The sequence below is a fragment of the Cavia porcellus genome, unplaced genomic scaffold (assembly GCF_034190915.1).
Source record: "Cavia porcellus strain 051 isolate PalLab524CR breed Dunkin Hartley unplaced genomic scaffold, mCavPor4.1 scaffold_21, whole genome shotgun sequence".
Classification (NCBI taxonomy): Eukaryota; Metazoa; Chordata; class Mammalia; order Rodentia; family Caviidae; genus Cavia; species Cavia porcellus.
In genome coordinates, this window is record NW_026947504.1 from 40140170 (window position 1) to 40152289 (window position 12120).

General features: G+C 35.5%; 1 protein-coding gene across 4 annotated transcripts in view; it reads right to left on the minus strand.

Annotated features, from left to right (window-relative positions):
- Positions 1-12120, minus strand: part of Stard13 (StAR related lipid transfer domain containing 13) — a 501526-nt gene that overhangs the window by 295525 nt on the left and 193881 nt on the right. For 2 of the 4 annotated variants that reach the window (XM_013141053.3, XM_063232620.1), the window contains exon 3: positions 4181-4214. The exons of the other annotated variants lie outside the window; for them this stretch is intronic. In XM_013141053.3, coding sequence (XP_012996507.2) covers positions 4181-4214 — 34 coding nt within the window. The remainder of the gene's footprint in view (positions 1-4180; positions 4215-12120) is intronic. 4 annotated transcript variants of the gene reach the window in all.

Sequence of the window (12120 nt, forward strand, 5' to 3'; positions counted from 1 at the left end):
GAAAAGCGTGTGAGGCAGAGGGAACAGAGGCCAAAGTCATCTGAAATTTTAAGGTAAAACAAATCTCATATTTGTGGATTGGGCAACTCTCTTGAGCCCTTTGTTCCTTAGGACTCTTTGGTAGATATTGGAGATATTTTGCTCAGGAGATAACCATGACTTCCAACTTCAAAAGTGTGAGTGGTAGACAGAAAACATTTTCCTTTCCCTTATCTGTATTTAAGCTAACAGCTTGTAGGGGCAATGACTGAGCACTCAGAACAACTTTCAAGGAAATTAACTGGTACAACTCATATAGGGAGGGGAAGATTGTATTTTAACTAGATTTATAAAGCTCTTATGTGTTATGTGGCACTTACATTTCAGATAAGAATTCACACTAATTAGAATACAATCAAAGTAAAGTTTTTCTTGGCACAATGTAATATTTTCTTTTTGCCTCATGTGGGTCTATTGTTACAGAGTGGTAACTGTCTCTATGTAGCCAAAAGGAAACTACAAATTAAAAATCTACTAAATTGCTTTAAATTTCACTGAATAGTCACAAATTTACTGAAGAACTCTGGTGTCCACTGAAGAATCGAGAAAGGATTTAAATTGGGCAAGCTTCTTGAAGGAAGGCTATCTTATTTATGTTTGTATTGCTAGTGTTTTGCACAGTGCAAGAGACATAGATGTTCAATAAATACTTAATAAGTTAAATTGAAGTCATAATTTCAAACCAAAATGGGTCAAGGATACCAAGAATCTCTCAGGCGCAGAAATTTATTGTAAAATTAAACTCTAGTGAAACAGAATAGGTATATTCCTTTTTAAAAATGATGATAGGAACACTTTCTTTTTTAATTTAATGGAGGCTATCGCATGCTAAGCATAAACTCAGAGAACTTATGCCACTGTTATTACAGATGTTCCTTCCTCAGCAGGTTAAGGTCTTTTGCTTTCACTAAACAGTTTTAACTGCTTAAGGAAAAAAAAGTGATGTCCTTTCTTAATCTATTCATGGAAGCAGTAAATGATTAGCTTTCAAATCACTCTTCCCCCTGTTTTTCTGCTTGAGGTATCTCTTCAATTGGATTTCTCATTTACCCCTAAACCAATAAGTTAGACCAGAGAAATACATAGACCAGGCGGTTTTAAACACAAGGAAGACCTGCCAGATACCACCTTACAAGGACGAAGAGTGGATTTGGGTCGCAGTCTCATCTTTCTCCTAGGCGACGCTCATCTTGCATCTGTGTATGTGAGTAACCTCTTCAGGCTGACTACCAACGCGACACCTCTATTAAAATATGCAGGAAGAAGCTTTTGGACTTTCACACCAAGATGTAATTAATCAGAGACAAAATTAGAAGTGAAAGGGGCTGACTTCACATTTTTAAAACAGCAAGAAGGAATGACCATAAAAATTTAAATTACTGATGATTTAATTTGAAACATGAGGTTGAAAAAGATGACAAATATACTTAAAACATCCAAAGCTATAGACTTTTGTACATGGAAATTTGAATTACACTTCAAAAGTTCTCCTTCAATTTATGTGTGCGGAAAAATAGCTCCCATATATCTTTCACCGATATTTTCTACTCCCAGAATACTTTCTGTAAATATTTATGTGAAAATTGATTTGACTCTTTTCTCCAGGTTTTACTGTCTTACTTGCCTGTCCAATTTTTTTTTCTGCTGAAATGCAACACTAACTGACAGACTGGTTAAGAAGCTAAAAGTTCATTCTCTAGTAAACTGAACATCATGCATGCTACCCCTAGTCCTCACAGTTAAACTTCACATCAAATCCAGGACTATTGCACCATGCCAGAGCCTCCACGGCTCTACTTCATGGAAACTCAACTTGTCAGAGAATTACTTGCCACTTCTGACTAGGCATGAGCCACGATTTCCCTCTTGTCTCTGTCTCTGTCTCTGTCTCTGTCTCTGTCTCTGTCTCTGTCTCTCTCTCTCTCTCTCTCTCTCTCTCTCTCTCTCTCCCTCTTTCTCTCTGTATCAGGAATTGCATAATCCAGGCCCTGCACACTGACCTACATCCTTAGCTCCCCTTTTATTTCTTATTTTGACAAGGGTCCATCAGCAGGGTTTGAACTTTAAATCCTCCTGCCGGTAGCTTTTATAAGATAAAAAATATTCTTTAACTATAAGTTTGGTATACTTGCGCTATGAAGAAAATATATCTACTTCTAGTTATAAATTGCTCTAGGGTAAAAGCTAAAAAGCTTTCCTAGGCCGCTCATTTATGAAAAGTCCCCATTTGGTCCTCTCTGGAGCGAAGAACATCCTTTGCTGATGCAATTGCAGTATCAGTACCTTGAATTCAGTTGAACTCTCAATTATAGAAACGAAATACAGGGCTTTCTACTTACAGTGTAATTTACTATTTGGACACATTCATATGATTTTAAAAGGGTGTTTTACTTATTTATCTCTTGGCTGTCATGTGATAGAAGGTAAAATCCCAAAATAAATGTAGGTATGGAAAACATTATGAATATTTGATGTAACAAGGATTTCATAGAACAGCAGGAACAAATTATGTTTTGTGATATCAGTGAGATGGTTGGCGAGTTCAGAACACGCATTAAAGACATTTCATGACACAATTTCAGCCAGTCATGTTGTTCAGTGGTCCAATGTAAACGGCCCTTAACATAATTTCATGGAAGCTAAAAAAAGAGGTGCAGTAGTACCTCCTTATTCTGAAGAGTTAAGTTCCAACTGGCTCAGTTGTCTTGGATAAGATGGACAGTGCCAAATCCTATGTATACTACACTTTTTTCTATACACATCTAACTATGATACAGTTTAACCTATCAATTAGATATGTCAAGACATTAGCAGCAATATAATAAAAAAATAGAACAATTGTAACAATATACTGCAATAAAATTGCTACATTGCTATTCTTATGCTTTGTGGCCTTTATTAAGCAAAGTATTTATTTTGAATGCAAACACTATGATATCATGACAAGCAATTTGATAATCTACAATGCTACTGGGTGACTAATGGGAATATAGTATAAATAGTGTGAATACAGAGGACCAAAGGATAATCCAAATGCTGTGGAACACACAGTTTCATCATGGTACACCAAATTGTACATGATTTAAAACTTATGAACTGTTTATTTCTTGGATTTTTCAGTTAATATTTTCAAATCAAGTTTGACCTGAGGTAACTGGAACCATGGTATGCAAAGCCATGGTTGAGAAAGAGACTATCTATATCCTGCAGATCTAGTGCTGATACTAACAGGAAATAAAGCTGGAATGTTGATTTTTGAATAATGAGTTAAAACTGACTCTCAACCAGTGACAGAAAAATGGATATAAAGATGGAAATACTGATGATTACCAATGCAGGTAAGGGTAGCATTAGACTATTAATTTGGGAAGCATTATTTGACAATTTTATTTCAAAATTAGGGTTTGATGATAAAAACTCAGAGTAGAGAAGTTTAAAGTTTCATATTGAAGCAGTCAGTAATCTTCAAGATACCAAGAATATACAAAATAGAATCACAAGAATATACAAAATAGAATCACAAGTGGTTCTTTTGCATTGATTAGTGTGTAAATGACAATATGAAATGACCAATAGGGAGACTTCAGAATATTTTACATATAATAAATGTTCAAACCAAGAGTAAAGCCACATCTGCTAAAGAGTGGCAAAAAGTGGAAAGATTCATTAATTGTTGCTTTACAAAGCCGTTCAATAAATTATGATGCAAAATCTTTGGATTTGCACACAACAATTCCAAATGCAAAAGTCACACAAATAACGATTGTTGCCCTCACCTAACTCTATGTTCAAGAGGATATCTCTTCTGGTCCAATGTTTTAGTACAGGTGCAATTCTCTCTTTAATTCATACTTAATCTGTAACGTGCATTTCAGGATAAAGATTTGTTATGCAACTGAGTTCTTTGGGTGTTGAACTGAATTTACTAAATATAAACATACCACATGATATCACGAGAACCAGAAAAAAACAAAGTGAGTGGATCCAGGTTTCAAGACGCTGGACACATTCTAATGTAACGTCCCACCATGATTGTTAATTTTCTTCCAATGACTCATGGTATGCCTAAATTTATGGGTATGAGGCTCTTCAAACTGTCTTCTAAATAAACATTAAAACATAGTTCATCAAGGAGTCTTACCTGCTCTTTCCTTGCTTTGCTCATTAGAAAACACCTAGAAAAAACAATCACACTCTTAATATCACAAAAATCATACAAATTTGGCAAGAATATTCTCATTGAATTTGAAACAAAATAGTCAGACTGTAAAATTAGAATCAGGTGGCCTCCAGAGGTGAAAATAAAATCCCAAAAAGCACTGAAATTGAATGGTTTTAGAGACTACACAACTCATCTGGAATGCCACGAGTAATTATATTCATGGGGAAGAGCAGGACTTTTTTTTCTTTCTGAATTAAGGATTTACGTGATGTTTTGTGTCCCCTTAGTAAGTGAGAAGTGACCTGTAGTCTAGCCCATATCCACTATTCCAAGGTCCTCCTGCTGCCGAGATCTCCCCAGCAGCAATCCCATCCCTGCCTCTGCGGGTTCCAAAGTAACATCACAGTGGTCAACACAGCTGACAACTGCTCTCTTGTGAAATTGTATTGATCTGAGCTTCTCTACTCTCACACTGTCCTGTTATCTTTTCCATCTCTCTAGCTGCCCCTTGTTGTTCTCTTCATGGAGTCCCCTCCTGCTCATTGTTTTCTTATTCTTTTCTTTGTTTTGTTTTTGTTTTATTTTTGTTGTTGGTACTGGGGATCGAACTGATGACCTCATGCTTCCTAGACAGGTGTTGTGCCGCTGAGCTATACCCCTGGCCCTGTTCCTTCCTTCTTAAATGTTGATTTTATTTCATTTCATCAGGAACTGCTACTGAGGCTCTTACTTTGCAACTTCTTTAGGGTGATTTCATCTACTTTCCATCCATATTCTGATAATCTTCAGGTTTATATCACCAGGTCAAAGAGCAAACTGTTGACTGGATCCACACTCATGCATGGTATAGGAAACACATCAAACTCAGTATCCTCTCTCTCTCCCCACCCCAAACAACATTTCGGTCTTACCTAAATAACTACCATAATGTCTCTTCCCTTCCCTTCCCTTCCCTTCCCTTCCCTTCCCTTCCCTTCCCTTCCCTTCCCTTCCCTTCCCTTTTCTTTCCTTTCCTTCCCTTCCCCTTCTCTTACCTTCTCTTTTCTCTTTCTTTTTCTTTTTGTCTCTTTTTTTCTTTCTGAGACAGAAACTCAATATAGAGTTCAGGACTTGAATTCACTATGTAGCCCAGGATGGCCTCGAACTTGTGGAGACCCTCCTATCTCAGCCTCCCAAGGGCTGGGAGACTGGGAGGCCATGCCCAGGCCATAATTTCTTAATTTATTGGCCTGATTCTAGACTTCTACATCCTTAGTCTATTCACAGCCTATATAATCTTACTAAAAACAATTTCATCAAATTAGTTGTGTTCTTAAAATCTCCAATGATTCCCCATGATGCTAAGAATAAATATAGAACAGCAATTAAGATCTGACACAAAGATAGTAGAAGCATGGCCTGAAAACATCCCTAGTGCTCCCTACGCCTCATTTCTTCATTTGTAAAATAGGATCACTTTGAGGAATAAGTATAATACAATTGATGTGTTCTGTTAAGCCCCATACTTAGCATGTTAAAGACATATAATAAATATTTGTTGTTCTGAAAGTAATTCTTAAAAAACAGGATTAAACTTAGTTTCACAGAGCATTAGGTAAATAATGTTCTATGGGCGTCAAGAACGAGAGAGGGAAAGGGCTGACATTGCTAAAGATTTGTCCTTCATAAAACAGTTCCTCACCTATTTTTTTCTTACTTTTTCTCTTTACTCTGTCCTCTTCTTCATATTTACCCTCAAGTAAAAGCAAATTTTGAAGACAGTGGGCGACTAACAATCAAAAGTCATTTATTAAAGTGGTGCTAGCCATCTGACCACAAAGATCAAGAAATGAAGCTCTGATGGTAAAACATTAGTCACTGTGACACACAGAAAGCAAACAGCTTCTCCATACTTCTCAAATAATATCAGGTGACTTCTTATTGCACTAGAAGTAACTATCAAAATGGAGTACTACGGAAAATTTAAATGTTTCTGACTTGATTTGGAGGCACGTTTATTTAATCATTATTTGACCTGAAATAACAATTGGGATAAAATTAGAAAACAAGTTGTATTACTAGAGCTTAATAAAATATTAAGCACTACTTTTTCTAAATGCAATAATAATATTTTAACAATCATTGAAAAATGGAAACAATCATGCTGGAATTCTTTAAATTCAGCCATTTAAGAAATCCTTGCTTCTGATTTGACAGCAATTGCTGTGGAGAAAATTCAGACTGAAGGCTCTTGGAAGCAAAACATAGAAAGTTGATTCCTCCAGGCATCATTTGAATGGGTGCTAACATAGCTACTTAAATGCTAATAATAATAGGTTGCTTCTGACACAAAAACTGAAGGATTACTTGACTTTAAAGTAAATCATGGCAAGACAGGTGAAGTGAACGTTTCCAGCGCAGAGAATATTTTATTAAATGGCATTTGGATTTGATAAATGTGCATAGAAATATGTACATTTTAAATGTGAGGAGTCATGATAAAAAAGAAATTAGAATCTGAAATTAAATAATCATAAGTTAACATTCTTGAAAAATTAAAAATATTTGAAACATATTGTTAAAGTTCAAATATATGGAGGATATTTGAAAATGAATCCCTGACACATGTAATCACTTCAGGAATACATGAAAAATGATAAGCAGAGACATAGGGACTCTCATTTTCTTGGAAAATTGATGAGTTAGAGAATTATCATATAATATGTATTTTGTATATTAGTGCTGAGATATTTATAAATGTGAAGGTGAATATTCACTTCTGTATGGCTCTAGAGAAATATTTTAACATAATAATTTTTCTTAAAATATGTAGATTCCAGAGGTAAGAGAAGGAAGGAATGGGAAATTAGTGCTTAATGGGAACAGCCTTTCTGTTTTACAAATGAGAAGAGCTCCAGAGATGGGTGGTGGCAATGGTTGCACAGCACCATGAATGTACTTAGTATAATTGAATGTCCATTTAGAAATCACTAAGATGGTATATTTTATGCAATATTTATCTTATCACATTTTTTTAAGAAAGAGGCCTGACCAAAAATCACTAGATACACACATTCCATAGCAGCTCCTTAAGTTTACACTTCTTATATATCCTACTTCAAACTTCACTGGAAATTGAATTACAGAGTAGAAACACTTTAAAATTCAACTTACAGAATATCTCTAGTGGGCAGATAATGAAAGAACTGTTATTACAATTAGATTATCGAGATTATAGTTAGCTCCGCACAGAAAAATGAAGGGTACACCTGCAATGGGATAATGCCAGTGATGTACTGGGAAGGATAGTTGGATCACACATCTTCAGATCACCTATGGTTATCTTTGTGGACATTTTATTCAATTAATACTTGTTGAGTGATTGGGTAGTATTTAAAAATGTACATTTCTAGCACTACTGAGTGTCTTACCCCCTCTTTCTGTTGTGTAGTTGGCTGGAAACAGATAAGTGTGTAAACTGGGTTTTCAGAAACTCTATCAATGCTGGAATTATCTCAAGGGCAATTCATGAATAGTTGCTAGAATTATCTCATGGATAATTACCATAGGAAAAAACATAACTGTCACATACCACAGATAGATTACATTCTGGTGGATTAATCTCCTTCTTGATTGGTCATAAGTTCCTTGGAAATAGTTTTCAGAATCACTTGCCTCATCTGATGAGATTGCCCAGAAGGTGTTACATTTTGTAAGGCTACCTCTTAATCAATAGTAATTATAATGTCACCCTTACACACAGAATCTAAGGATAATATTTAGATATTTATTTAATGACAGGGCTAGGTTTACTATGCAATTGCTTTTTGGGACAAATATACACAGTTAATATCCTTTGCCTACATATTCTACATATAATATAGAAATGCACTAGACAACCACAGGGGGAAATTTTTTTGAGGGGGGAGGGGAACTATGTTTCCTCTAGGCAGGTAAGAACCAATCAGTTCAATAAATATATGAACTACTTTGTACTAGTCAAACTAGAAAGCTGCTTCAACACCTGCTACTCCTGAAACACAAAGGACCCATTTGTTCTTGATCCCCTCATATAAACTTTTAAAATCAAAAGCAGCAGGTAAACTCCCAAAGTAAATAATATCCTAGGCAAACACCTAAGCCATTTTACTGTTTTCTCTTCACCAGAACCCTCCTGCTGATTTCAAATTCAATAGATTATATTCAGTAGTGATCCCGATTTAAATATTACAATGAGTAGAAAAAGGCTAATCACCAGATTATCATCAAAAAGCTCATTTCCTTGGACAAATATAAGGGATGTTAGTATTGCACACTGGCTTTGACCCAAAAGTTAAGGCTGATTGACTTCACTGTAGGTGAATTACACCAAAACAAAATAACTTTCCTAAATGTCCTTTATATCTAACCAATGGATCACATATAAACTATAGCTGAAAATAAAGTTAAAATGAAAATATTTCAAAGTACTGTAGTTGCAGAAGCATTTTAACAAGCTCTGCTTAGAGGAGTTTCAACCACAGTAACAGTAGATGAGATAAAGTAAAAAAATAATGTCCCTTATTTATTATATGGAATTCCCTTTGACTTCAAATTTAAATTCAAAATAGTTCAAGTAATTGTCTCATAGAGAATTCACAAAACTTCTATTGGTCCAAAAATTCTCCATGGTGGTTTCTACCTCATTGTCAGCAATCTTTTTCCAGCTTATCTGGAGAAAAAGTTGTAGGAACTCTTAGATTGTAGAAGGGAGTAGGGAAATGGAGAAGGTCACAGATTTCTGCAAACAACTATATCGTTAAAGTCAGGGGGAAATTTTTCTAAAAGTAGAATACATTATGAAACTTACAATATTTTTATCTTTGTTTTTCTGATTTCCTATGAATCTGACATATGTAGTGCCTATTTCAGTGCTATATAAAAATCTCAATAAACTTTAAATGTCAGAGTTATTAAAATCTACTTTTGTGAATTTAAGTAGTCTTCAGTACATCCCAGGATATATAAATCTGTTTCTAAATATAAATGTTAGTATGTATATATTAATGCTCAGATATTTCAAATAGAAGTAGTAATGCATAATTCCAGACATTTAAGCTAATATTAAAAAAAACTAGTTTTTACTAGTTCAGTAAGTCTAAAAAATGATGTTGTTCAATAAACCATGGCATTTTAATAAGCATCCTTGACATCTGGTGCTAATAAAAAAAGGATTTCATATTTTAGAGTTAACATTTAAGGGGGGAAGATGTAGTTTCACTATTTATCAAAGACCACAGATGGCACAGACCACATTTGGGTGGCTTCAATTCCTTCTTCATTAGCTTATACAAAGAGGCCACTTGTTTTCTCTCATTCTGTGTATTTTCTCTGTGTATGATATAGTATGTAGACCAAGTCCCAGAAATAAATGCATAAAGAAAAAAATGAATGCATCAAATAAAAAATGAAGTTCCTTTATAATAAAATTGACTTATAGAACTTTCCTGGATCCAGCTTAGTAAAGTACATTCTAAAAAATGATCCCAGAAATTCTTCATCTTTGTGATAAAAAATATGGTGAAAGCTTCAATTTAAAAGATTATTACAGAAATGACTCATTGCTATTAATCCATCTTAAGTACTCCCCACTTTGAATATACTTATCTCATCATTCTTGGCACTTTCTGAAGCAGTTCTGTAAATCTTCTCCCATGAGTGCTTTCGTGGCACTGATATAGCTGTCTTGATGTCCTGAGCTGATTCAAAACATTTACCTTTAATGGTCATTTTGTCTTTGGGGAAGAACCAAAAGTCACATTGTGCCAGATCTGGTGAACAAGGGAGATAAAGCCACATGCTAATGTTTACACAAGGCTATCTTTCTGTGGGATAGCACTCATCAGGACTACTCACATTATTTTTGTTCACATCTCACAAAGACGTGAAAGAGGACATCCACAACTACGGGAAAGAGCAGCAAGATTGAAGGCATAGATGTGCAAGATGGGGGAGTATTTTCGGGGGTATTAATGACAGTTTGTCTTTTGCTATACTCAATTTTTAAAATTAAATACTCATCACATATTTTCATATATTTCATATTTGAAGTAATAATGTAGAATAAAAACTCACAAGGACTTAAGAACTTTCACCTTTCATACAACTGTCTCCTTACTCTCCTTCACCCCAAGCTACTGTTCCTTCTGCTCTTCTATGAAAGATATCGTACTTAACTGTTGCAGTTCAATTGTATAAATATACATTACAGCAATTTCCACTAGTGTTTGCTGGAGAAAATTGGAAAGTTATGACCACCCACAGACAAATGCACAAGCATTTACAAGATAGCAATAACAGAAAATATTGATATAAAGTGACAAAACAGAAGCTCTGAATACAAAGCTTATGATGTAATTCCTGAGAAATAGAGAAATGGGGATGTAAATTGATTGGCTGAAAATCAAGCACTTTTTGTCCTCTGTATTGAGCTCAAAATTCTTTAATAATCATTAAAAGTATTTTGTTTCGTCATTAAGATCAGGGTTTTCCTGTCAACTAACAAAGCAACATGAGGGGCGGTCTGGGGAGGGTGAGGGGAAGACTGGACAGCGCTGCATCAGACATCAACAGGGAAAGCAGGGCAGGACTGGCCCGTGTGAGGAAGGGCCAGGTAACAGTCATACTTAAGAGGAGACTAATTAAACGGGGCAAGGCAGAGGGCATGAAGGGGTTTTGAATGGTTTTCAGGTTTGGGCCTGGGCACCTTTCTTGTGGAGGTGTCACTTTGATGAACCTGAGTGACAGGTTAGGTAGAAGAGGGAGTTCTGATTTTAGACACATTGTAGTCACATTGGCAGGACTTTGGGAGACCAGCTGGGGGTGGTGCTCAGGACAGTGGTCTGGAAAAATGAGCATGAATATCTAAACCCATCCCTGCCTGGAATGAGGATGAGATTGCTCAAGAAAAGTGTGATTACACTGAGAATAAAAGAGGAAAAGGCAACAGTGTAAGCAGGGTGGTATGTCTAAGGTTGGAGGCATGAATGAGAAAAAGCAGCCAGAAGACAGAGTGACACACTGCGTCACAGTAATAAAAAACGGAAGATTTTAAGTAACAGCAAGCTTTGGAAATTGGCAACTCTGTAGTCACTAAAAATTGATCATTAAGAAGTGCGTGTCGTACTGATCCAGGACAAAAATTAAAATAAAGGGGTCTGGGGATTTAGCTCAGCGGCATAAGCGCCTGCCTTGCAAGCAGGCGGTCGTGAGTTCGATCTCCAGTACCGATAAAAAGAGAAAGAGAAAAAAAAAAAAATAGACCTAAAGATCAATGGAATATAGTAGAAGCTACAGCTACATCTACACACTCAGCTACCTCATCTTTGACAAAGGGGGTAAACACGTTCACCAGAAGAAAGATAACCTCCTTAATAAGTAGTGCTGAAAAAAAACTGGCTTTCCATATGCCCCAAACTAAAATTAGAACCATCTTTAACACTATATGCTAAACTTAACTCAAAATGGATAAGAGATCTAAATATTAAAGCAGAAACACTAAATGTGCTGGAAGACAAAACAGGTAGAAATCTCAACAACACAGGAGTAGGCAGAGAGTTCTTGAACAAAAATCAAACTGCATGAAAAATACTTTACAGAATCAACAACTGGTATCTTGTCATATTAAAAAGTTTCTCCATGTCAAAAGAAATCTCCAACCACGAGAAATCCCCAATAGAGTGAAAAGAAAACCCATAAATTGGGAAAATGTCTTAGCCAACTGCACCTCAGACAAAGGACATCTATCTAGAACATATAAACAATTCAAAAAATCAAGCCCCAAATTCAAAGATGCAATCCAAAAATGGGCATATAAGATGAATACACAATTCTCAAAAGAAGAAATACAAATTGCAAAAAATTTATGAAAAAATGCTCAACAACTTTGGTCATTTGAGAAA